The 27568-nt window shown below is 51.8% G+C and overlaps 1 protein-coding gene across 3 annotated transcripts in view; it reads right to left on the bottom strand.

Annotated features, from left to right (window-relative positions):
* Positions 1–27568, bottom strand: part of ACOT7 (acyl-CoA thioesterase 7) — a 135492-nt gene that overhangs the window by 90713 nt on the left and 17211 nt on the right. The window contains exon 1 of one of the 3 annotated variants that reach the window (XM_065530512.1): positions 7490–7636. The exons of the other annotated variants lie outside the window; for them this stretch is intronic. Coding sequence (XP_065386584.1) covers positions 7490–7509 — 20 coding nt within the window. The 5' untranslated portion in view covers positions 7510–7636. Of the gene's footprint in view, positions 1–7489; positions 7637–27568 lie in introns of those variants that run through there. 3 annotated transcript variants of the gene reach the window in all.

Below are 27568 nucleotides of genomic sequence, written 5' to 3'. Positions count from 1 at the left end.
CTGGAATTCCTTCCCAACCAGCTGCTCCACACCTGGCCCCTCCCTCTTCCCCTCCCTACCTCCCTCATTCCTTCCAAACAGCTTAGGAGCAGCTGGGTCCAGCCAGCCTCCAGGACCCATACACAGCTCTGTCACTCTCTCAGGCCCTGCCCCATGGCCTGGCCAAGGCCAAGCGTGTCCATCCCAGGACAGGGTCCATGACTGCCTCCATCTCCAGGCAGGCAGGGGTGACAGCCAGAGGAGCCAGGGAAGCAGCTGCCTCTCACTGGAGACTTTGTTTTCCCATTTCTAATAAAGACACGGGTACCGAAAGCAGTTCACGTTCTTCTTCACTATTTTTTTGTTTCTTGAGACAGGGTCTCACTCTGTCACCCAGGCTGGAGTGCAGTGGCACGATCTCGGCTCACTGCAACCTCCGTCTCCTGGGTTCAAGCGATTCCCCTGCCTCAGCCTCCTGAGTAGCTGGGATTATAAGCACGCACCACCATGTCTGGCTAAATTTTGTATCTTCACTAGAGACAGGGTTTTGCCATGTTGGCCAGGCTGTCTTGAATTCCTGACCTCAGGTGATCCACTGTTTCGGACTCCTAAAGTGCTGGGATTACAGGCATGAGCCACCGTACCCAGCCCCTCTTTACTATTAAAAAACTGAAATACAGGCTGGGTGCTGTGGCAACTAGAGAGGCTGAGGCGGGAGGATCACTTGAGCCCGGGAAGAGGACATTGCAGTGAGCCATGATTGCACCACCGCACTCAAGCCTGGGCAACAGAGTGAGAGGCTGTCTCAAAAAAGAAAAGGAAAATTGAAATATATTTGGCTGCCGGGTGCAGTGGCTCACGCCTGTAATCCCAGCACTTTGGGAGGCTGAGGCGGGCAGATCACGAGGTCAGGAGATCGAGACCATCCTGGCAAACACGGTGAAACCCCGTCTCTACTAAGAAAAAAAAAAAAATTAGCTGGGCGTGGTGGTGCATGCCTGTAGTCCCAGCTACTCAGGAGGCTGAGGCAGGAGAATGGAACCCGGGAGGTGGAGGTTGTGGTGAGCCGAGATTGCGCCACTGCGCTCCAGCCTAGCGACAGAACGAGACTCCATCTCAAAAAAAAGTAAACAACCTTGCCCTTTGCTGTCCAGCAACTCAGCAGATTCTTGGTCCCTGCGTACCATGTGGACTTCATACCTCTCCTCCTTTGCAGAACGGAGCAGAAGGTGGGAGCGTAGTCCTGGCACTGGACTCTCTGGCTTTGAATCCTAGTTCTGGCACTTAGCAGCTGCAAGACCTTGGACAGATTATTTAACTTTTTTTCTGTTTGAGTTTCTTCATCCAGAAGATGGGGGTAGTGTACTTACTAGACATAGAGTAAGGATGAAGTGAATGGGACAAGTGCTTAGAATAGGGACTGCACATCATAAATAATATATGTTTTTAAAAAAAAGAAAGAAAGAAAGAAATATATTTGGCTGCCAGGCGAGGTGGCTCACACCTGTAATCCCAGCACTTACAGAGGCCGAGGGGGGCGGATCACTTGAGGTCAGGAGTTCAGGATCAGCCTGGCCAAAATGGTAAAACCCCATCTCTACTAAAAATACAAAAATTAGCAGGGCGTGGTGGTACATGCCTGTTATCCTAGCTAGTCAGGAGGCTGAGGCAGGAGAATTGCTTGAACCTGAAAGGCGGGGGTTGCAGTGATCTGAGATCACGCCCCTGTACTCCAGCCTGGGCGACAGAGTGAGACTGTCTAAAAAAAAAAGAAAGAAAAGAAAAGGAAGGAAAGAAAGAAGGAAGGAAGGAAGGAAGGAAGGAAGGAAGGAAGGAAGGAAGGAAGGAAGGAGAGACAGACAGACAGACAGACATTTGTCTATCTCTAGGATTCCTGGGGTTAAAAATTATCTAAAAATAAAGACACGTGAACACCACACAGGCCAGCCCGGGCAGCGGCACAGGCCTGGCCCCGTTCTGGAGGACTGTTTGCGGCTGAGTCTGACATGTTATTCCTCCCCCAGCCCCCATCACACTAACCTGCACTTCTAAGCCCTCCTCTGATCCCAGAAATTTCAAGGAAAGACAGAAAGTTGCCTGGGGTGGGACCTTTCCTACGTGGCTGCCTTCTCTCTCTGGGCCTGGCCCCGAGTATCCCCCACTCCATCTTCCACCTGCTGGGTCCTGACAGCCAGTCACCTGGGCTGACTGCATGTCTGGAATGTCACCCGCGCCCACAGTCCCGCCCTTTTTCTGTTCCAGCTGCTCCTGTCCAAGATCAGAACCATGTTTGTCCAGTCCTTGTAGCATGAGTGGCAGGTGCTGGGGCCCAAGGCTAATGGACGCAGATGCTGCCAACCCCCTCTCAGCCGCCCCACTCTTGGCTGGTGTCCCCTCTGGAAGTGGCATCCAGCTGATGATGAGGGCTCTGAGGAAGCTGAGCACACATGGGTCAAGGTGCCACTCCCAGAAGGGTGCCACTCCTCCTGATCTCCGGGAAAGCTTCCCAGAGGAAGTGACACCTTGGCCAACTCCTAAAGGGTGAGCCAGGAGCAGAGGTCCGAGAAGGTTACGAGGAGAGGGAATGTTCGGGGCCCAAGGCCAGGAGTGCCCGGCGAGCTCTAGAAACAGAAAGCAACCCCACAAAGCTGGCGCATGGCCCAAAAGGGGATGAAGAAGAGATGGCCTGAGACAAAGTCTGGATCCATCCTGAAAGGAGGGGAGGCTGGGGAGGCTGAAGCCCAGGAACCAATCAAACACTTTGGGGAGGTCACCTCCCATGACCTCTGCACTGGCCTCTCACCCCCCATGGCCTCTGCACTGGCCTCTAGACCCCCCATGGCCTCTGCACTGACCTCTCACCCCCATGGCCTCTGCACTGGCCCCTCGGCCCCATGGCCTCTGCACTGGCCTCTCACCCCCCATGGCCTCTGCACTGACCTCTCAACCCCCATGGCCTCTGCACTGGCCCCTCGGCCCCATGGCCTCTGCACTGGCCTCTCACCCCCATGGCCTCTGCACTGGCCTCTCAACCCCCATGGCCTCTGCACTGGCCTCTCACCCCCATGGCCTCTGCACTGGCCTCTCAACCCCCATGGCCTCTGCACTGACCTCTCGCCCCCATGGCCTCTGCACTGGCCCCTCGCCCCCATGGCCTCTGCACTGGCCCCTCGCCCCCATGGCCTCTGCACTCGCCTCTTGCCCTGGCTCAGATCCTAACTAGCCCTGACCGCACACAGCCCCAGGAGTGGCTCTTCCTAAGCAGGAGTCTAGCCAAGTCACTCCTTTATCCACACCTTCCAGGGCCCTTCCTATCGACAAAATAAAGACTTAACCTCCTAGTAAGGCATCCAGAGCTCTCAGGGATCTGGAACTTTTCCACCTCAACTCTCACTGCCCTGCGGGGCTCAGAGCTGCACCTGCCAGAACACTGCTGTTTACCAGGCACACCTGGCCCTTCCCACTGTTCTACCTGTCCCAGCAACGTCTGACCCGCCCTTTGTGAAGGACAGGGCACCATTTACGAATAGGGGAGTGTAAGCCAATACCCCCTCACAGAGGGCACCCGACACCACCCTCCCAAACCCCAGAGGCACAGGGACACCCTGACCCAGGATTCCACTCGCAGAAATCTACCCCACAGCTGTTTCCACACATGGTTAAACCAAGCACATGCAAGGGTACTCACTGCACAGCCATGTATAACACAGGACACGTGCCAGCGCCTAGATGTCCACATAAGGACATAAAAGTAACAGCCACACATCGGAATATTGCTCAGCCTTGCACGAGGAGTAGGAACCTTCTCAGAGACCAGCTGTCAGGTGAAAAACAGCGAGGCACACACTCATGGGAGCAAGGTGACCACCCGGGGTGCAGGGACGACCATTCCAGGAAGGAGGTGTGGGAAACCAGAGGCCTCCATGGCCCCCAGAGGAAGAAACAAACTACTGAGCAGAGACCTCGGTGAGATGCCTCTGTGTCTTTCGGATGCCTTTAAACCATCTCGACCCGTTCAAATTAATCAGTGGTCTTCGAAAATGCTTCAGCCGGGCGCGGTGGCTCAAGCCTATAATCCCAGCACTTTGGGAGGCCGAGACAGGCAGATCACAAGGTCAGGAGATCGAGACCATCCTGGCTAACGTGGTGAAACCCCGTCTCTACTAAAAATATAAAAAATTAGCCAGGCGTAGTGGCGGGCACCTGTAGTCCCAGCTACTCGGGAGGCTGAGGTAGGGGAATGGCCTGAACCCAGGAGGCGGAGCTTGCAGTGAGCCAAGATCTCGCCACTGCCCTCCAGCCTGCGCGACTGAGCAACACTCCATCTCAAAAAAAAAAAGAAAAAGAAAAGAAAAAAGAAAATGCTTCAAGGCACAGCTCAAAACTCAGATCTCATCACACACCAGAGGCTGGCCAGCACTCATCCCAAGAGCGCCTGCAGCAGCGGCCCTGGGGTCCAGCCCATCGCCCTGGGGCCCAGCCCACCGCCCGGCAGGACAGCCTCAGCCTGTTCTGCAGTGGGAGTGAGGCAGGGGATGCATTCCCGGAGTGGAAAGGGTGGGTGCCTGGAACAATCGACGGGAGCCTGGCAGAGAGAGGAGTTGCTCCTGTCCCCTGGCCTCGCAGCAGACACCCTGAGGGCTGGCCATGCCTCCTGTGCCCTGGGTGGAGCCTGAGTACTGGGTTGAATTGTGTCCCCCAAAAGATATGTTTGAGAACCCCAGAAACTATGAATGTCACCTTACTTGGAAAGAGTTCTTTGCATCCAGATATAATCAAGATGAGGTCGCCGTGCCTTAGGGAGGGCCCTAACCCAACAACTGGTGTCCTTATTAGGAACAGGGAAATCTCGACATGAGACACAGGAGGTCCAGATGAAGATGAAGGCAGAGACGGGAGCGTGGCCCTGCCCACCGCTGGGTCTCCAGCCTGAGGAAATTGCTTCCAGTTGTCACCCACCACCTGGTTTGTGGCCATGCCCAGCGGCCTCTGCTGCTCCCAAAGAAAGCAGCACTGAGTGGCACAGCGGAGCCTCGAGGCAGCAGCAGCAACGCCCTCAGCTCCGCTCAACACCCTCAGCCCAGTTCAGCATCCTCAGCCCCGCTCAGCACCCCTCAGCCCAGCTCAGCACCCTCAGCCCTGCTCAGCACCCGCCACCCACACCTGGGCAGCCCCGGACAGGCCCCTGTGCAGTGACCTTGGCAGCAGCCCTGCAGGGCACTGAACCCTGCCTGCCCCTTCTACAGCCCAGCACACGGCCAGCTGGGAGTGCCACCAGTGTCTCTGACTCTGACATAAAAATGTCAGTGCTGGCCAGGCGCAGTGGCTTACGCCTGTAATCCCAGCACTCTGGAAGGCTGAGGCGGACGGATCATGAGGTCAGGAGTTCGAGACCAGACTGACCAACATGGTGAAACCCCATCTCTACTAAAAATACAAAAAAATAACTGGGCGTGGTGGCAGGCTCCTGTAATCCCAGCTACTTGGGAGGCTGAGGTAGGAGAATTGTTTGAACCTGGGAGGCGGAGGTTGCAGTGAGCCGAGATCACGCCATTGCACTCCAGCCTGGGCCACAGGGTGAGACTCCGTTTCAAAAAAAAAAAAAAGGGCGATGACTATACTTTCATGGTCGTGTGTGATGGCTCACGCCTGTAATCCCAGCACTTTGGGAGGCAGAGGCAGGTGGATCACCTGAGGTCGGGAGTTTGAGACCAGCCTGACCAACATAGAGAAACCCCGTCTCTACTAAAAATACAAAATTAGCCAACCGTAGTGGCACATGCTTGTAATCCCAGCTACTTGGGAGGCTGAGGCAGGAGAATCGCTTAAACCCGGGAAGCAGAGGTTGTGGTGAGCCGAGATTGCGCCCACTGCACTCCAGTCTGGGCAACAAGAGCAAAACTCCGTCTCAAAAAAAAAAAAAAGTCAGTGTTAAAATGAAAACATTACTGCGTGAAACCCAGGGTAACCAGGGGTAGGTGAGCCTTGCTTCCTTTACTCCACAGTGGAAGCTGAAGTGCCCACCTGAAGGTGCACAGCCAGGTAGGGGTCTGGGGTCCAGGTGGGTCAGGACGGGGCCTGCAGGGCAGGTGCTCATTACTTCCCCCTTCTGACAAAGGCCTCAAAGCCGAGGTCAAGCACCAGGTGCGCGTGCTCCACCCTCACCTCAGCTGGAAAGCTGGGTGGGACAGAGGTGTCTGGGCAGATTGTTCCCGATCATGGGGCCGCAGCTGCCACTCATGGCTGGGAGCCACCACCTGGGGCCGCAGACACTCGGAGCTTCCTGCAGGAGCTCAGCAGAGGCTGCCTTGGCCAGGAGTAGACAAGGGACAGGGGTTGCCATTCCTGGAAGAAAAGGAGAAGCGGGTCTCTTTATGGCATGGGGAGACGGGGGCCTCACACCAGGCAGCCTTGAGGGACAAAACAGGTGTTTGGATGAGCATGGGGCCTCAAAGTCCAGGCAGAGGCACACGTAAACGCCTCCTCTATCCATGGGGGACTCTGCCAAATGGAAGCTCAAGCAGCCCTGCTTCTCCTTTTTTTTTTTTTTTTTTTTTTGAGAGGGAGTCTCACTCTGTCACCGAGGCTGGAATGAAGTGGCGTGATCTCAGCTCACTGCAACCTCTACCTCCCGGGTTCAAGCGATTCTCCTACCTCAGCCTCCCAAGTAGCTAGAATTACAGGTACACGTCACCATGCCCGACCAATTTTTGTATTTTTTAGTAGAGATGGGGGTTTCACCGTATTGACCAGGCTGGTCTCAAACTCCTGACCTCAGTTGATTCACCTGCCTTGGCCTCCGAAAGTGCTGGGATTACAGGTGTGAGTCACCGCGCCCAGTCCCTGCTTCTCCTCTTTGACTTGCTGCCTAAGGCAGTTCCGGCGAAGTTCCTTCAACCTGTAGACACGCCACTGCATCCCAGAAGAGGGAAGCGTGGGAGGAAGGGCTGGGCCAAGGAAAGTTCCAGCGACACTTCCAGGCCCCCAAGCAGGACAGGGGAAGAGGCCGACAATGGCCCTGAACTCCCAGCCTCCATTTTGGCCAGGAGCAGGGGACTGACCCAGGAGGCTCCTTGTGCAGCCCACAGCGCCCCCTCCACCGCAGATGGGAAGCTCAGCAGCGCTGGGAAACTGCAGCAAACCCAGCAGCGAACCCAGCCCAGCTGGCAGGAGCAGAGGGAAGCCTCAGGAGCAAGGCCAGAAAGAAAACCAGGTGCCTTTCTCCCCGGGGACTAGAGCAGGCAGGGGAGTGCCCTGTCCCTGTCAGGGGCTCCCAGCTTACCCAGGCCTGCACTTCCTGTCCCAGCTTCGGCTGACCACCTAACCTTGGGGGTCAGTAAGAGCTGGGCCAGGCGGGTGCCCTACTGCCCTTCTTGGCTGCATGATACCAGCCAGCCTGCTGGGCACAGGGGCCGAGTTCCCTCTACCCAACCCTCCCCTCCAAATGTCCCCAAACAATCCACCCACAGTGGCCCCTGCACGACCCGGACATGCCCATGACTGGCAGTACCTGTTCAGCTGGAAAGCCATGGTGGCTAGGACATCCCAGGATCAGATGCAGAGAAAGGCGAGGGAGCGGGAAGCATCACACAGTCCCTGCCTGACCCAGGACTGTCCCAGCTCCCCGCCACACCGGGCTTGGTGGGGACCACCCCCCACCCCCAGCTTCCTGAGCTGCCCGATCTGGCCAGGAAGAGGCTGCCTCGCCAATCCAGAGCGTCTACCAGAAACCAGTCGTCATAGAAACCTTGCTTTATAAATAATTACAGAAGAAGTAATTCTGTGAGCTCTTCCGGCTGCCGTGCCAGGAGATCAGGAAGGCAGAGGGGCCGCTGCTGAGCAGCCTCAGGGAAGCGGTTGTGAGGCTCTGCCTTCTCTGACAGGGCACAACACAGCCCCTTAGTCTTTCTCCAGGGTCTCAGCCACAGCCAGGCCTGGCCCTGTTGCCGCCTTCTAGAGCTCCCTGAAATGTACACAGGGGAGGAAGGTCACAGGCCAACAAGGACTCCAACAGGTCCAAGCCTGCATCCTGCTGATGGAGCTGGCAACTAAAGCCTGTCCCAAGGGCCAGCTCCCTGGCTGAAGCAAAGTGGACAGGCGGTCCAGCCTCCCCGCTCCTCAGGCCACACCCCTGTCCTTCCCCTGTCCCCCTCTTCCTCCCTCCAACCCCCGCTTCAGAGGGTGCCCTGCCTGTCCTGGGGCCCAGCAACTCCGCTACCCTTCCTCCACTCCCGCAGGCTCTCAGGCTGCCAGCTGCTACCTGTGGGCCCTGTGCCCCCGCACCTGTACTCTCTTCACTCTGCCTCCCCTTCTACTGGGTGTCAGAAAGAAAGAGGCCAAACAATCACGAGGCCAGGGTGCAGGCTACAGGGGGCCCAGTGCAGGAGGCGGGATGTGTTATCACCACTACCTCCCACAATGCTGCCCCCACCAGGGCTGCTTTCCCAGGAATCCTGTGACCAGCAAGGGAAATGGAAAGTCCCCAGCCAGAGCGCAGGCCACACAGCCGACTCAACCAGGCTGGACCCACGGGCCTCTCAGGGTGGGTCGCCCCGGCCTGGCCCCCAACCTCTGGGCAAGTTCCACACGTTTAGTTGTGAAAGAGAAAGTTAGGGCAGAGAGGGCTGATTAGGCAGACAGCCACTCCCGCTGGAACAGAGGGTCCTTATCAAACTTCCACATTCTATCTAACCAGCCCGCAGGCAGTGCTGGAGGGCTTCTGAGCCTGGGAAGTCACTCTGGTAAAAGTTAAATAAGTAAATTATTACCAAAAGGAGGCTGGGTACGGTGGCTCATGCCTATAATCCCTGCACTTTGGGAGGCTGAGGCAGACGGATCACGAGGTCAGGAGATGGCTAACACTGTGAAACCCTGTCTCTACTAAAAATACAAAAAATTAGCCAGGCATGGTGGCGGGCACCTGTAGTCCCAGCTACTTGGGAGACTGAGGCAAGAGAATGGCGTGAACCCGGGAGGCGGAGCTTGCAGTGAGCCGAGATCACACCACTGCACTCCAGCCTGGGCGACGGCGAGACTCCATCTCAAAAAAAAAAAAAAAAAAAAAAAAAAAAAAAAAATTATTATTCCTAAAGGGTAAGTCCTTTCACCTATGCGCAACAAGAAAGAGAAAGACATTTTCAACTTACAAACCCCACGCACGCTGGGTCCCACAGGGAGGCTGGTGCTGCCCCCACCCAGGAATGTTTAATGTCTAGAAGCTGAAAGAGGAGGGGATTCTAAAGGGATCCCACTGACCCAAAATGTCTCCCTGGAGGGTAAGTCAGGGGGCTGAGTCTGGCCCAAGCCTGGCAGCTAACCCTGGCTGAAAATGCTCCCTGAGCCCTCCCCACCCAGGCAGCCTGTCCAGGCCCAGGCCCAGGCCGTCAGCCTCCTCAGCCTCCTGGCTGCCCATCTAGGCCCATCATCCTGAGTAGCTGGCATCCCAGGGCCAGGGGTCTTGAAGCCACAGCACCTCCCACCCTGGCACACAGGACAGGTCCTCCCAGATACACTTCCCTCCCCTGACCCCAAATAGCCCATTGTTCCTCTCAGCTCCCAACTCACTGTTTGGCCTTCTCCCCAAAACAGGCCCTGTTGACTTCCTTTCTGAGGACGGTTAGTGACAAGCTTCTCCAAACCAGGAGCATCGTCTCCCCACGTCTCCCGTCGGCTCCCTCCAGAAGCTGTAGCCAAATGGAACTCAAGGAATGAGCCCGGGCCCCAATACTGTGCCCTTTGGACTTGGCCTCATCCCTCCAGGTGGGCATTGCTGCCTCCCTAAGCAACCCTTCCAACTGGTCCAAGCCCAGGTGCGCTAGGCCCACCACCCACCCCAAATCAGTGAGGACCTACCAGGCTTCCATAGCAACACAGGTTCAAGCCACAACCAGACGGTCCCGCAAAGAGGGAGGACTTGTCAGATAGCTTAGCCTTATGAGCACATAATCTCAAAGTAAAACAACTCAAGGTGCTACTTCCCATCTACTAAATTAAAAATCATTTTAATTGACAAAACGAGATGTCTAGAAATGTTCATGGCAGCATTATTCACAACCACCCAAGGATGGAAAGAACCCGGCGTCCACCATGGATGGGTAGGTAAACAAAACGTGATAAATCCATACAATGAGATATTATGTGACCATAACAAATGAAGACCTACAGATCCACAGTAACGCACGGACCAGCCTTGAAACCACGCTGGGTGAAAGAAGTCAATCGCAAAAGGTCACGTGCCGTCTGATTCTGTGTATATTAAACGTCCACAACAGGCAGATCTACAGAAACAGAAAGTCGGCTGGTGGGGGGCAGGGGTTGGAGGACGGGAAATGGGAGTGACTGCTAATGCATGCAGGTTAATTCCGGGGGTGATGAAAATGTTCTGGAATTAAATTGTGCTGGTGGCTGCATAACCTTGTGAATCCACTAAGGTTCACGCAGAATTGTACAATCAAAAAGGGTGGACTTCATTAAGTTACAGCTCAGGAAAGCTGTTATAAACTACAAACAAGACAGGGTGGGGTAGCTCATGCCTGTAATCCCAGCATGTTGGGAGGCCGAGGCAGGTGGATCACCTGAGGTCAGGAGTTTGACACCAGCCTGGCCAACATGGTGAAACCCCACCACTACTAAAAAAAAAAAATTAACCGGGCATGGTGGTGTGCTCCTGCAATCCCAGCTACCAGGCAACGTGAGGCAGGAGAATCACCTGAACCCAGGAGGCGGAGGTTGCAGTGAGCCAAAATCACGTCACTGCATTCCAGCCCGGGCAACAGAGCGGGACTCTGTCCAAAACAACAACAACAACAAAAACAAACAAAAAAAACTACAAACAACCGGATGCCAGAAGCTGCGGCCCCTCCCTCCACCAGCACTGGCCATGTGGGTGACGCATGGCAGGAGCACTGGAAACACTTTGCCCCAGAAAGGCACTCCCAAAATCTAGTCTAAAGAAAAACACATACAGCTTGGCAGAGACCTGCAGCCGTGCCATCTCTAAACCCAAACCAAGTAGAACTGGGTCAGTAGGCTGCGAGCATCCCTAAAAACATGCTTGAGGTTGTGTTTGGTTTCTACTTTTCCGGGGAAATGACCCACAGTTTTCTGCAGCTTTCGAAGGCATCTGGAAGCTAAAAAGTCAAGAGGTGGGCTGGGCACGGTGGCTCATGCCTGTAATCCCAGCACTTTGGGAGGCCAAGGTGGGCAGATCACCTGAGGTCAGGAGTTCGAGACCAGCCTGGCCAACATGGCAAAATTCCGTCTCTACTAAAACTACAAAAATTAGCTGGACATGGTGGTGGGCACCTGTAATGCCAGCTACTTGGGAGGCTAAGGCAAGAGAATCACTTGAACCCAGGAGAAAGAGGTTGCAGTGAGCCGAGATTGTGCCATTGCACTCCAGCCTGTGTGACAAAGTGAAACTCCATCTCAAAAAAAAAAAAAAGAAAAAAAAAAAAATCAAGAGGATGGCAGCACTTCTTCCCCCATCCCTCCCACACCTGCCCAGGCAGCCAAGCATATAGCAAGAAGGTAGGAAATGAGACAGACGCCTAGAACTCAAAAGCACACCGAGCCCAGCGCATCAGAGGGCACTCAGAAGAGAGAATTCAAGGAGAACTCTGCATCGACGCGCCCTAGAATGGGAGGCCACATCCCTCTCCCCAACCGAAACTCACCGCCTCATGCTAGAGGAAGCTGGTAGGGTCAGAAACTTACATCCAGGCTCCAGAAAGATCTCTCAGAGTTCAATGTGAAAAAAACAAATGACCTTTGGCTAAGCATGGTCATGCACGCCTGTAATCGCAGCACTTTGGGAGGCTGAGGTGGGCAGATCGCTAGAGCTCAGGAGTTGGAGACCTGTCTAGGCAACATGGTGAAACCCCATCTCTACCAAAAATCCAAAAAATTAGCCGAGCATAATGGTGCGTACCTGTGGGCCCAACTACTCAGGGGGCTAAGGTGGTAGGATCGCTTGAGCCGGGAGGTCAAGGCTGCAGCGAGCCAAGACTGCACCACTGAATTCCAGCCTGGATGACACAGAGAGACCTTGTCTCAAAAAAGGCCAGATGCAGTGACTCACACCTGTCATCCCACCACTTTGGGAGGCTGAGGCAGGAGGATCACTTGAGCCCAGGAGTTCCAGGCCAGCCTGGGCAACAAGAGGAGACTCCATCTCTACAAAAAAAGAAAGAAAAGATGTTCAACATCATTAGACATTAGGAAAATACAAATTAAAATCACAGTAAGATACCACTACACACCTATCAGAATGGGTGAAATTAGAAGCCTGCACCAGATGTTGGCGAGGGCGGGGAGGAACTGAAACTCTCGTCTACAGCAGCTGGAAACACAAAATGGCACAACCACTTTGGGAACAGTTCGGCAGTTTCTTAAATAGTTAAACATACACCCACCATAAACACAGCCACTGTACTAGTATTTATTTCTACTCATATTTACCAATAAAAGCATATGTCCCTATAAAGACTTGTAGATGAATATTCATAGTGGTTTTCCATGTAACAGCCCAAAACTGGAAACAATGCAAACGTTCATCACCGGATGAACACATTGTGGTCTATCCATACGATGCAGCACAATAGAAAGGAATGAACAGGTGGTGGCTCACGCCTGTAATCTCAGCACTTTGAGAGGCTGAGGTGGGCGGATCACGAGGTCAGGAGTTTGAGACCAGCCTGGCCAACATGATGGAACCCTGTCTATACTAAAAATACAAAACATTAGCTGGGTGTAGCTGGGCATGGTCAGGTTCGGTGGCTCACACCTGTAATCCCAGCGCTTTGGGAGGCCAAGGCAGGTCAGGTGGATCACCTGAGGTTGGGCATTCAAGACCAGCCTGACCAACATGGAGAAACCCCATCTCTACTAAAAATATAAAATTAACTGGGCGTGGTGGTGCATGCCTGTAATACCAGCTACTCAGGAGGCTGAGGCAGGAGAATCCCTTGAACGCGGGAGGCAGAGATTGCAGTGAGCCGAGATCGTGCCATTGCACTCCAGCCTGGGTGCAGAGCGAGAGACTCTGTCTCAAAATAAAATAAAATAAAATAAAATAAAATAAAATAAAATAAAATAAAGCCCAGCGTTTGGCCGGGCGCCGTGGCTCACGCCTGTAATCCCAGCACTTTCGGAGACCGAAGCGTGCAGATCACGAGGTCAAGAGATCGAGACTAGCATGGCCAACATGGTGAAATCCCGTCTCTACTAAAAATACAAAAATTAGTGGGGCGTGGTGGTGCTCGCCTGTAGTCCCCGCTACTCTGGAGGCCGAGGCAGGAGAATCACTTGAACCTGGGAGGCGGAGGTTACAGTGAGCCAAAATCACGCCACTGCACTCCAGCCTAGGGACAGAGCAAGACTCCGTCAAAAAAAAAAAAAAAAAAAAAAGAAAGAAAGGAATGAATGACTGATACACGCAACTCTGTAGATGAATCTCCAAGTAATCACGCTAAGCGAGGGAGGCTGGACAAAAAGAGAACATACTGTGCAAGTCCATGTTTATAAACTTCGAGGAAACACAAACTATAGTGACGGAAAGCAGATCAGAGATTGCCTGGCGGCAGGGAGGGACCAGAGAAGCAGAGGGCCTCAGCAGGGTAACAGGCCTGTTCATGGTCTCGACTGCGGTGAAGGCTTCACAGGCTCACACAGGCATACCTCAGAGACATTACGGGTTTGGTTCCAGATCACCGCAACAAAGCATACACCGCACTTTATAATAAGTCACATGTTTTTTTGGTTTCCCAGTGCACGTAAAAGTTACGCTGTAGTCTATTAAGTGTATAATAGCAATATGCCTAAAGAAAAAAGTATATACCTTCATTTAAAAATACTTTATTGCTAAAAAATGCTAACAATCATCTGAGCCTTCGGTATGGTATTCTTTTTGCTGGCAGAGGGTCTTCTCAATGTCGATGGCTGCAGACTGATTAATATGTTTTGTGGGTTTTTTTTTTTTTTTTTTTTTTTTTTTGAGACAGAGTCTTATTCTATTGCCCAGGCTGGAGTGCAGTGGCACGATCTTGGCTCACTGCAACCTCTGCCTCCTGGGTTCAAGTGGTTCTCCTGCCTCAGCCTCCCAAGTAGCTGGGATTACAGGCACATATCACCATGCCCGGCTAATTTTTTGTATTTTTATTACAGACGGGGTCTCACTATGTTGGCCAGGCTGGCCTTGAACTCCTGACCTCTGGTGATCTGCCCACCTCAGCCTCCCAAAGTGCTGGGATTACCACCCGGCCTACAGACTGATTAGGATGGCAAATGCTGAAGGCTGGGATGGCTGTGGCGGTTTCTTAAAATAAGACAACAATGACATTGACCACATCAATTGACTTCTTTTCACAAAATATTTCTCTGGGCCGGGCACGGTGGCTCATGTCTGTAATCCCAGCACTTTGGAAGCCCGAGGTGGGAGAATCACTTGTGCCCAGGAGTTCCAGACCAGCCTGGGCAATAAAAGGAAATCTTGTCTCTATAAAAAGTAAAAATTAAAAAATTATCTATGCATGGTGGCATGTGCCTGGGGTCCCAGCTACTTGAGAGGCTAAGGTAGGAGGATCCCTTGAATTCAGGAGGTCAAAGCTGCAGTGAGCTGTGAGGGTGCCACTGCACTCCAGCCTGAGTGACAGAGCAGGACCCTGTCTCAAATTAAAAAATAATGAGGCCGGGCGCAGTGGCTCAAGCCTGTAATCCCAGCACTTTGGGAGGCCGAGACGGGCAGATCACGAGGTCAGGAGATCGAGACCATCCTAGCTAATGCGGTGAAACCCCGTCTCTACTAAAAAAAATACAAAAAACTAGCCGGGCGAGGTGGCGGGCGCCTGTAGTCCCAGCTACTCGGGAGGCTGAGGCAGGAGAACGGCACAAACCCATGAGGCGGAGCTTGCAGTGAGCTGAGATCCGGCCACTGCACTCCAGCCTGGGCAACAGAGCGAGACTCCGTCTCAAAAAAAAAAAAATAAAATAAAATAATAATAATAATAATAATAATAATAATGAAAAAAGGCCGGGCACAGTGGCTCAAGCCTGTAATCCCAGCACTTTGGGAGGCCGAGACGGGCGGATCACGAGGTCAGGAGATCGAGACCATCCTGGCTAACATGGTGAAACCCCGTCTCTACTAAAAAATACAAAAAACTAGCCGGGCGAGGTGGCGGGTGCCTGTAGTCCCAGCTACTCGGGAGGCTGAGGCAGGAGAATGGCTAAACCCGGGAGGCGGAGCTTGCAGTGAGCTGAAATCCGGCCACTGCACTCCAGCCTGGGCAACAGAGCGAGACTCTGTCTCAAAAAAAAAAAAGAAAAAAAAAAAATGAAAAAAAAAGATTTCCCTGTAGCATGCAATGATGTTTGTCAGCATTTTACCCACAGTAGAACTTACTTTTTTTTTTTTTTTTTTTTTTGAGACAGAGTCTTACTCTGTCGGCCAGGCTAGAGTGCAGTGGCATGATCTTGGCTCACTGCAACCTCTAACTCCCAGGTTCAAGTGATTCCCCTGCCTCAGCCTCCCAAGTAGCTGGGACTACAGGTGTGCACCATCGCATCAGGCTAATTTTTTGTATTTTAGCAATCCCAAAGTGCTGGGATTACAGGTGTGAGCCACTATGCCCAGCCCAGTAGAACTTTTAAAAGCGGAGTCAGACCAGGCGCAGTGGCTCACGCCTGTAATCCCAGCACTTCGGGAGGCCAAAGTGGGTGGATCACTTAAGGTCAGGAGATTGAGACCATTCTGGTTAACACAGTGAAACCCCGTCTCTACTAAAAATACAAAAAAAATTAGCTGGGCCTGGTGGCAGGTGCCTGTAGCCTAGCTACTTGGGAGGCTGAGGCAGGAGAATCACGTGAACCCAGGAGGTGGAGCTTGCAGTAAGCCAAGATCGCACCACTGCACTCCAGCCTGGGTGACAGAGCGAGACTCCATCGCAAAAAAAAAAAAAAAAAAAAGGCCAGGCGCGGTGGCTCACGCCTGTAATCCCAGCACTTTGGGAGGCCAAGGCAGGCGGATCACGAGGTCAAGAGATCGAGACCATCCTGGCTAACATGGTGAAACCCCGTCTCCACTAAAAATACAAAAAATTAGCCAGGCGTGGTGGCGGGTGCCTGTAGTCCCAGCTACTTAGCAGGCTGAGGTAGGAGAATGGCCTGAACCTGAGAGGCGGAGCTTGCAGTGAGCCAACATCTTGCCACTGCACTCCAGCCTGGGTGACTGAGCGAGACTCCACCTCAAAAAAAAAAAGTGGAGTCGTGGAGTCAGTCCTCTTAAAACCTATGTTATTTTATCAGCTAAGTTTACAGAATATTCTAAATCCTTTTGTTACGGGATCTTTGGGGTGTCCCTTTTCTGGCCAGGAACCTCTGTGTCTTGTGGCACCTTTGCCCAAGTTTTGCTGGGGCCCACTGGGCTTGTTCCAACCACTCAGTCTGGCAGACTGCGCTTGGCTTATGCTACCAGCCTGGGGCTTCCACGCCTGCCAAGGACAAGCCTAGTGTGGAGCAGCGAGCAGTGTGTGAGCGAGCGTGGGGTCTGGCTACTGCACAGTCAGACACGCCAGCTGCCGCTACAGGGCAGACAACTCCAGATGCTGGCACAGGCGCTGGTTCTCTGCAAGGCTGCACCTGGACCAAGCACATTGCAAGCAGCTTGCCCAGCTGGCACAGGGGAATGCAGTGGTGCCTGGAAGCTTGGTGGGTGATGCCAGGAACTGCAGGGCCCCAAAGAGGGAGTCACAACCCTGGCTCAGGGAGCACCCAGGTCTGGACTCCCCAAACAGCGACAGCTCTTCTCTCCTTCCCTTCGCTGGCAACAGGGCAAGCAAGGGGCATGTTTCAGCCCCGTTTGTTACAGCTCTTTCAGCCTCACCATGGCAGGTCCCGAGTTCTTGCCCTGTCACTGGGAAGAATGAGTACACAGCCAAATGGAGAGTGAGCAAGACAAAGAGAAGCTTTATTGAGTGAAGGACAGCTCAGAGGAGACCCGTAGTGGGCAGCTCCTTTCCACAGCCAGGTCATCCCAGTGAGTGTTCAGCTCTCAGCAAAGAGGGTAGCTCCTCTCTGCAGCTGGTCGTCCTGTCATCTTTCTGTCCTCTACTCTAGTCTGGCTGAGTCCAGGGTTTTTATGGGCCTCAGAGTGGAAGAAGCATGTGCTGACTGGTCCAGGGATGGGCCAGGGAAAAGCACCACAAGTTTCCCCTCTGGTCCTTGGGACTGGCTGGCCAGCCCCCAGGCTTCAGGCTTTCCCCAACCAGACCCCTCCTACCCAGGAGCCTGTCTGTCTCCCACCACTGTTCATGGCATCCAGGCTGTTTGTGCCAGTCTGTTCTCAGCCCCTATTCAGCCTCCCTCCTATGCTTGTCGGTGGCCAAAGTCCGAAGGGCGCCATCAGCAAGGTGGGTGCAGTGGCCACACCGCAGTCCAGGTCCCCGAAGTGAATTCTGCTCCCACTTCCCACCCCGGGCCCTGAAGCATAACCCAAGCTCTGCATCCCAGCCCCCACGCTCCTTATGCAGGTGCAGCATCACCCCAGGCCCAGCTCCACCTTGGGGCTCCTCTCTGCCTACACCTCCATGCCCAATCATGCTGCTTCCCCACCAGCAGGCAACTCAGCCTGGCCCCACTGTGGTGGCCCCCAGGGCAGCGGGCTCTGGGAGACTCCCAGGGGCAGGCTCCGGGGACTGTCTCCTCTGCACACCCCTCCCCACTGTGACAGCAGGTGAGAACTGTGACAGCAGGTGAGAGCTGTGACCCGGAGCCAGGGTCTGGAGTGGCAAGTCTCCAGGCCTGGGAGCGGGTCCCGCTTGGCTGCACAAGGATGGGAGCAGTACAGTCAGCTGCCCAGGGAATGCGGGGCACAGGGGACCCACTGCTGCCACTGCTGCTCCCACAGCTGCTCCTGCCACCACTGCTTGCACCACCCCACTGCAGCCAGCGTGAAGGCAGGGGTTGCTCCAGATGGCCCACCACTGCCATTACTTTCTTGTCATTTCAGCAATGTTCACAGCATCTTCATCAAGACTAGATTCCATCTTAAGAAACCACTGTCTTTTTTTTCTTTTTTCTTTCTTTTTTTTTTTTTTTTTTTTTTTTTTTTTGCTCTATTGCCCAGGCTGGAGTACAATGGCACAATCTTGGCTCACCGCAACTTTTCCATTCCTGGGTTCAAGCGATTCTTGTGACTCAGCCTCCTGAGTAGCTGGGATTACACATACATATCACCACATCTAGCTAGTTTCTGTATTAGTAGAGAAGAGGTTTCACCACGTTGGCCAAGCTGGTCTCGAACTCCTGACCTCAGGTGGTCCACCCACCTTGACCTCCCCAAAGTGTTGGTATTACAGGCGTGAGCCACCACACCTGGCCTACAAATATTCTTAATGGCATCTCGAATAGTGAATGCTTTCCAGGAAGTTTTCAATTTACATTGCCCAGATCAGAAGAATTGCTATCTGGCCGGGCGCAGTGGCTCAAGCCTGTAATCCCAGCACTTTGGGAGGCCGAGACGGGCGGATCACGAGGTCAGGAGATCAAGACCATCCTGGCTAACACGGTGAAACCCCATCTCTACTAAAAAATACAAAAAAAAACTAGCCGGGCGAGGTGGCGGGCGCCTGTAGTCCCAGCTACTCGGGAGGCTGAGGCAGGAGAATGGCGTAAACCCGGGAGGCGGAGCTTGCAGTGAGCTGAGATCCGGCCACTGCACTCCAGCCTGGGCGACAGAGCGAGACTCCCTCTCAAAAAAAAAAAAAAAAAAAAAAGAAGAAGAATTGCTATCTAAGGCAGCTAGAGCCCCATAAAATGCAGTTCTTTTTTTTTGTTGTTTTTTGTTTTTTTGTTTTTTGTTTTAGAGAATGAGTCTTGCTCTGTCGCACAGGCTGGAGTACTGCAACCTCCAACTCCTGGGTTCAAGTAATTCTCCTGCCTCAGCCTCCCCAGTAGCTGGGATTATAGGCACATGTTGTCACATCCAGCTAATTTCTCTTTTTTTTCTTTTTTTTGAAATGGAGTCTCGCTCTGTTGCCCAGGCTGGAGTGCAGTGGCATGACCTCGGCTCACTGCAAGCTCCGCCTTCCAGGTTTATGCCATTCTCCTGCCTCAGCCTCCCGAGTAGCTGGGACTACAGGCGCCCACCACCACACCCAGTAATTTTTTGTACTTTTTGTAGAGACAGGGTTTCAACGTGTTGCCCAGGCTAGTCTCAAACTCCCGAGCAAAGGCAATCCTCAGCAAAGGCCTGCCTCAGCCTCCCAACGTGTTAGGATTACATGTGTGAGCCACCACATCCGGCCCAAAATGCATTTCTTAAACAATAAGAGTTGAAAGTCAAGATTACTCCTTGATCCATGTTGCAGAATGGATACAGAGTTAATAGGTGCTATTATCCACTTTGGTTTGGATATGAGGATCCCTAACCTCATGTTGAAATTCGATCCCAATGTTGGAGGCAGGACCTAATGGGAAGTGTTTGGGTCACAGGATGAATCCCTCTGGAAGGGCTTGGTGCCATCCTCATGGTGATGAGTGAGTTCTCGCTTTACTAGCCTCTGGGAGAGCTAATAGTTAAAAGGAGCCTGGCACCTCCCTTCTCTCTCACTTGTCTGGCCATGTGATCTGCACACATCAGCTTCCCTTCCCCTTCTGCAGCTTGAGTCCCTCAGCAGAAGAAGATGCTAGTGCCATGCTTCCTGTACAGCTTACAGAACCATGAGCCAAATAAAGCTCTTTCCTTCATAAATTAACCCAGCTTTGGGCATTCCTTTATAGCCACATGAATGGACTAAAGACGGCAGGCACGAAAACAAAATTAATCTCCTTGTGCATCTCCATCAGAGCTCTTGGGTTACCAGGTCTATTGTCAATGCACAGTATTATTATTATTATTATTATTATTATTATTATTATTATTATTTTGAGATGGAGTCTTGTTCTGTCACCTGGCCTGGAGTGCAGTGGTGCAATCTCAGCTCACTGCAACCGCCACCTCCCTGGTTCATGTGATTCTCCTGCCTCAGTCTCCCAAGTAGCTGGGATTACAGGCATGCATCACCATGCCCGGCTAATTTTTGTATTTTTTTTTTTAGTAAAGATGGGGTTTCACCATGTTGGCCAGGCTGGTCTCAAGCTCCTGACCTCAGGTAATCCAGCCACCTTGGCCTCCCACAGTGCTGGGATTACAGGCATGAGCCACCACGCACAGCCAATGATCAGTATTATTTTGATTTTTTTTTTTTTTTTTTTTTTTTTGAGACAGAGTGTCACTCTATCCAGGCTGGAGTGCAGTGGTATGATCTCAGTTCACTGCAACCTCTGCCACCCAGATTCCAGCAATTCTCCTGCCTCAGCCTCCTGAGTACCTGGGATTACAGGCGCCTGCCCCCGGCACCTGGCTAATTTTTGTATTTTTAGTTAGAGACGGGGTTTCACCATCTTGGCTAGGCTGGTCTTGAACTCCTGACCTTGTGATCCACTTGCCTTGGCCTCCCAAAGTGCTGGGATTACAGGCACGAGCCACTGCACCTGGCCTGATCAGTATTACTTTGAAAGAAGTATTTTTTTCTGAGCAGTAGGTCTCAACAGTAGGCTTAAAAATATTCAGAAAACTATGCTATAAACATATGTGCTGACATCCAGGATTTGTTGTTCCATTTATAGAACACAGGCAGAGTAAATTCAACATAATTTATAAGGACCCTAGGATTTTCAGAACAGTAAATGAGCATTGGCTTCAACTTAAAGTCACCAGCTGTATAAGCCCCTAACAAGAGAGCCAGCCTGTCCCCCCACTTTTTTTTTTTTTTTTTTTTTTGAGACAGAATCTCACTCACTCTGTCATCCAGGCTGGAGTGCTGTGGTGGGCGTGATCTCAGCTCACTGCAACCTCTACTTCACAGGCACAAGCGATTCTCCTGCCTCAGCCTCCTGAGTTGCTGGGACTACAGGCACATGCCACCACACTCAGCTAATTTTTGTATTTTTGGTAGAGACAGGGTTTTGCCATGTTGGCCAAGCTGGTCTCAAACTCCTGACCTCAGGTGATCTGCCTGCCTCAGCCTCCCAAAATGCTGGGATTACAGCGTAGTCACCAGACCTGGCCTGTCCTTTGAAGACAGGCATTGACTTTTCCTCCCTAGCTATGAAAGTCCTACATGTTATCTTCTTTCAACAGAAAGCTGTTTCACCCACACTGAAAACCTAGGCAGGGCACAGTGGCTCACGCCTGTAATCTCAGCATTTTGGGAGGCTGAGGCAGGTAGATCATTTGAGGTCAGGAGTTCAAGACCAGCCTGGCCAACATAGTGAAATCCTGTCTCTACTAAAAATAAAAAAATTAGCCAGGCATGGTAACGTGTACGTGTAGACCCAGCTACTCGGGAGACTGCGGCAGGAGAATAGCTTGAACCTGAGAGGTGGAGGTAGCAGTGAGCCAAGGCTCCGCCACTGTACTCCAGCCTGGGCAACAGAGCAAGACTCTGTCTCCAAAAAAAAAAAAAAAAGAAAAGAAAACCTATTGTGTAGCCACCCTCATCGGTGATCTCAGCCAGATCCGGATAACCTGCTGCAGCTTCTCCATCAGCACCTGCTGCTCTACCTTGTACTTTTATGTTATGGAGGTGGCTTCTTCCCTTCAACCTCATGAACCAACCTCTGTTAGCTTCACGCTTTTCCTCTGCAGCTTCCTCACCTCTCTCAGCCTTCATAGAACTGAAGAGAGTTAGGGCTTTGCTCTGGATTAGGCTTTGGCTTAAGGGAATGTTGTCGCTGATTTGATCTTCTCTCCAGACCACTAAAATTCTTCTCTGTTATCAGCAGGAAGGCTGTTTTGCTTTCTTATCATTCATATATTCACTGGAGTAGCACTTGGAACTTCCTTTGAAGGACTTTTCCTTTACATTCACAATTTGGCTAACTGTTTGGCACACAAGGCCTAACTTTCAGCCTATCTCAGCTTTCAACATGCCTTCCTAAGTTTAATCATGTCCAGCTTTTGGCTTTTTTTTTTGAGAGTCACCCAGGCTGGAGTGCAGTGGCACGATCTTGGCTCACTGCAACCTCCCCCTCTGGGTTCAAGAGGTTCTTCTGCCTCATCCTCTGAGTAGCTGAGACTACAGGCGCGTGTTACCACACCTGGCTAATTTTTTGTATTTTTAGTAGAGATGGGGTTTCACTATGTTGGCCAGGCTGGTCTCGAACTCCTGGCCTCAAGTTGTCCGACTGCCTCAGCCTCCCAAAGTGCTGGAATTATAGGCATGAGCCACCGCACCCAGCCTCAGGTTTTTGGCTTAAAGTGAGAGATGTGTGACTCTCTCCTTCACTGGAACGCTTAGAGGTAGGGTAGTAATTGGCCTAATTTCAAAATTGTTGTGTCTCAGGGAATCAGGGAGCCCAAGAAAAGGGAGAGAGATGAGGGAAACAGCCGGTCAGCGGGGCAGTCAGAACACACGCAACATTTATCAATTTCATTTGCTGTCTTACATGGACGCGGTTCACGATGTCCCAAAACACTTACATTAGTAACACCAAAAACTACTGGTCATAGATCACTATAACAAAGATAATAATGAAAAAGTTTGAAATATTGCAAGAATTACCAAAATTATTATATAGACACATTACATGAGCACAGGCTGGCCGAAAAAAATGGTGCCAGTAGACTTCCTCAATGCAGGGTTGCCACGATTTTTTTTTTTTTTTTTTTTTTGAGACAGAGTCTCGCTCTGTTGCCCAGGCTGGAGTGTAGTAGCATGATCCTGGCTCACTGCAACCTCTGCCTCCCAGGTTCAAGTGATTCTCCTGCCTCAGCCTCGGGAGTAGCTGTGACTACAGGCACATGTCACCGTGCCCAGCTAATTTTTTATATTTTTAGTAGAGATGGGGTTTCGCCATGTTGGCCAGGCTGGTCTCGAACTCCTGACCTCAGGTGATCCTCCTGCCTCGGCCTCCCAAAGTGCTGGGATTACAGGTGTGAGCCACCACGCCTGCCCCAAACTTTCAATTTGTAAAAAATGCAGGACCTGGCTGGGTGCAGTGGCTCACGCCTATAATCCGAGCACTTTGAGAGGCTGAGGTGGGTGGATCACCTGAGGCCAGGAGTTTAAGACCAGCCTGACCAACATGGTGAAACCCCGTCTCTACTAAAAATACAAAAATTAGCTGGGCACGGTAGCAGGTGCCTGTAATCCCAGCTCTTTAGGAGGCTGAGGCAAGAGAATCGCTTGAATCCAGAAGGCAGAGGTTGCAGTGAGCCTGGGCCACAAAAGCGAAACTCCATCTAAAAAAAAAAAAAATGCAGGACCTGCAAAGTGTAATGAAAGGAAATCTGCCTGTGCCTAGGTCAAAACTGATCAAACTGAATACTTTCCATATGTACAGTTCTAGAAATTATTCCTGTATAACTCTGTTTAAATAAGTATCTCTTCCACCTCCCACCTCTGACTTTTAGAGAATCAAATATCCATGGCAAATGCATTGGGCTTGTTTCTACTTGAGGCACCTACTCTGGGCAAGTTTCCTGGAATTCTGCCATTCTGCAAGGGAAGGTAGCAGCAAGTGCAATGAAGTCACCTGAGGACAGAGGCCTGGTCCCCATGCTGGCAGCTGCGCCCAGGTCCCTCAGCCGGAACAGAGGCGGGAGGCAGGTGGCCAAATGGCCCTGGGAACTCTAGTAAGGGAGTCACTAAGAGCCCTGTCCAACCAGGCACTGGTTAAAGCCCTCCCACAGACCCATGGGGACTGAAGGCATGCCCCTCAATGGGCAGACAAGCAGGCCCTGAGTACTTCCAGAGTATGGGGCCAGTGGGTCAGTACGGCCACCCTGAGTCTCACTCTCCAGATGTCAAGGAGGATGCCCTGAACACACTGGGCGTGGGGCCTGTGGGGAGAAGCTGAGCTCTACTGCGCGGGGTCCAAGGACTCTGCTTTGCCCAACATCCTGGAGGTCAAGCACCAACACCCTGCCACACACCAACACCTTGCCACGCACCACCTGCAGGCCGCAGAGTGGATGAGGGGCAGGTGGAAATGGCAGAGGAGGTAAGGTCTGCACTCTACTGGGGTCCCTGCCCCACCTACCACACACCCCTAGGTCACTGCGCCTGGAGGGCCCCAGTGTCTTCACCTGTAAATGGAGGGTGAACTGCCAAGCTGAGAGTTCTCCGTGGCTGGGACACCCTACACTATTCCACAGACTCCCCCGTCGAACCCAGGACAAGCCCCAGCATCAGTGAGCCCCTGGGTCTCGGCCAGTTGAAGGGAATAACCACGTCAAGAGTCAGAGGAGAAAAACCAAGTTTGGCATCTGCTGCAAACGATGGCTTCCCTTGTTCATCCTGATCAGTTACATGGCTGAAGTTCCCACTTTATTGATATTAAGATTTCAGCTCCAGGCCGGGCGCAGTGGCTCACGGCTGTAATCCCAGCACTTTGGGAGGCTGAGGCGGGCGGATCACGAGGTCAGGAGATCGAGACCATTCTGGCTAACACGGTGAAACCCCGTCTCTACTAAAAATACAAAAAAAAAAAAAAATTAGCCGGGCGTGGTGGCAGGCGCCTGTAGTCCCAGCTACTCGGGAGGCTGAGGCAGGAGAATGGCGTGAACCCAGGAGGTGGAGCTTGCAGTGAGCCAAGATTGCGCTACTGCACTCCAGCCTGGGCGACAGAGCAAGACTGCCTCAGAAAAAAAAAAGATAATGGAGACAAGCCATGGACTGAAGAAAATGTCTACAAAACATGTATCTCTCTCAGCAAACTATCGCAAGAACAGAAAACCAAACACCGCATGTTCTCACTCATAGGTGGGAACTGAACAATGAGATCACTTGGACTCAGGAAGGGGAACATCACACACCGGGGCCTATCATGGGGAGGGGGGAGGGGGGAGGGATTGCATGGGGAGTTATACCTGATGTAAATGACGAGTTGATGGGTGCTGACGAGTTGATGGGTGCAGCACACCAACATGGCACAAGTATACATATGTAACAAACCTGCACGTTATGCATATGTACCCTAGAACTTCAAGTATAATAATACTAATAAAAAAAAAGAAAAAAAAATGTATATCTGATAAACAACTTGTTTCTAAAATATACAAAGTACTCTTAAAACTCAACAATAAGAGGCCACGCGCGGTGACTCATGCCTATAATCCCAGCACTTTGGGAGGTGGACACGGCCAGATCACTTGAGGTCAGGAGTTGGAGACCAACCTGGCCAACATGGAGAAACCCCAAAAATTAGCCGGGTCTGGTGGTACATGCCTGTAATCCCTGCTTGGAGACTGAGGCACAAGAATCCCTTGAGCCAGGGAGGTGGAGGCTGCAGTGTGCCAAGACTGCACCACTGTACTCCAGCCTGGGTGACAGTGAGACTCTCTGATCTCTGGGGAAACAAAAACTCAAATAAAAAAAAAACATACCTGTCAGAATGGCCTAAACCCAAAGTACTGACAACATCAAATGCTGGTGAGGAGCACAGGCGCAAAGGAGCCCTCATTCACCGCTGGTGAGAATGCAAAATGGCACAGCCACTTTGGAAGACAGTTTGGCAGTTTTCTACAAAGCTAAATGTACTCTTCAATTAAATCAATCTTATATTCCATTAAATATATTAAAAAATACATGTAGGCCGGGCGCGGTGGCTCAAGCCTGTAATCCCAGCACTTTGGGAGGCCGAGACGGGCGGATCACGAGGTCAGGAGATCGAGACCATCCTGGCTAACATGTTGAAACCCCGTCTCTACTAAAAAAAATACAAAAAACTAGCCAGGCGAGGTGGCAGGTGCCTATAGTCCCAGCTACTCGGGAGGCTGAGGCAGGAGAATGGCATAAACCCGGGAAGTGGAGCTTGCAGTGAGCTGAGATCCGGCCACTGCACTCCAGCCTGGGCGACAGAGTGAGACTCCATCTCAAAAAAAAAAAATAAATAATAAATTTAAAAAAACCAAAAAAATTAAAAATACATGTAAAGGCCAGGTGCGGTAGCTCACGTTTATAATCCTAGCACTTTGGGAGGCTGAGGCGGGAAGATCACTTAAGCCCAATAGTTCGAGACCAGCCTGGGCAACATAGCGAGACTCCATCTCTATTTAAATAATAAAAAAATATATTATGTAAAAACTTAGTAGGTAAATGGAAACAATTAAACGCAAAATCAAGTAAAAATTCAAGCTGGATACAGGTGTATTAAGAATCTTACTAGGGCCGGGCGCGGTGGCTCACGCCTGTAATCCCAGCACTTTGGGAGGCCGAGGCTGGCGGATCAGGAGATTGAGACCACGGTGAAACCCCGTCTCTACTAAAAATACAAAAAAATTAGCCGGGCGCGGTGGCGGGTGCCTGTAGTCCCAGCTACTTGGGAGGCTGAGGCAGGAGAATGGCAGGAACTCAGGAGGCGGAGCTTGCAGTGAGCCGAGATCGTGCCACTGCACTCCAGCCGGGGGACAGAGCGAGACTCCATCTCAAAAAAAAAAAAAAAATAAATATATATATATATATTATGTAAAAACTTAGTAGGTAATTGGAAACAATTAAACGCAAAATCAAGTAAAAATTCAAGCTGGATACAGGTGTATTAAGAATCTTACTAGGGCCGGGCGCGGTGGCTCACGCCTGTAATCCCAGCACTGTGGGAGGCCGAGGCGGGCGGATCACAAGGGCAGGAGATCGAGACCATCCTGGCTAACACGGTGAAACCCCGTCTGTACTAAAGAATACAAAAAAAAAAAAAAATTAGCTGGGCATAGTGGTGAGCGCCTATAGTCCCAGCTACTCGGGAGGCTGAGGCAGGAGAATGGCGTGAATCCAGGAGGTGGAGGTTGCAGTGAGCCGAGATTGTGCCACTGCACCCCAGCCTGGGCGACAGACCAAGACTCCGTCTCAAAAAAAATAAAAAGAATTTTACTAGAATCTTAATAGATGTCAGATAACATGGGTCAATTCAGCAGCTTCAGGCTGGTTTATGAGTGTCACCACTTCTAAGAGCCTGGCTTTTATAAGGCACAAGACAAGGTGAGGTCTGCCTGTCATTAAAGGAAGCACGGAGTATCAATCATGCAGGATGTAGTTTCTTGAGACGCCAAAGAGTAGTATCAAAAGCAATTCCATTGTGAAAGCTGAGTTCCAAATACAAGCGACACCTGAGTGAACACAGCAACAAAACAGCAAAGAAACACACAAACATCAAAGTCTGGCACTTATTGTAAACAATGGCCGGGTGCGGTGGCTCACGCCTGTAATCCCAGCACTTTGGGAGGCTGAGGCGGGTGGATCACAAGGTCAGGAGATTGAGACCATCCTGGCTAATACAGTGAAACCCCATCTCTACTAAAAAATACAAAAAAAAACTAGCCAGGCGAGGTGGCGGGCGCCTGTAGTCCCAGGTACTCAGGAGGCTGAGGCAGGAGAACGGCGTGAACCCGGGAGGCAGAGCTTGCAGTGAGCTGAGATCCGGCCACTGCATTCCAGCCTGGGCCACAGAGCGAGACTTCGTCTCAAAAAAAAAAAAAAAAAAAAAAAAAAAATTAGCCGGGCGTGGTGACGGGCGCCTGTAGTCCCAGCTACTCAGGAGGCTGAGGCAAGTG

This window comes from Macaca fascicularis, chromosome 1 (genome assembly GCF_037993035.2).
Source record: "Macaca fascicularis isolate 582-1 chromosome 1, T2T-MFA8v1.1".
Taxonomy (NCBI): Eukaryota; Metazoa; Chordata; class Mammalia; order Primates; family Cercopithecidae; genus Macaca; species Macaca fascicularis.
This window is presented reverse-complemented; position numbering and strand designations above follow the sequence as displayed.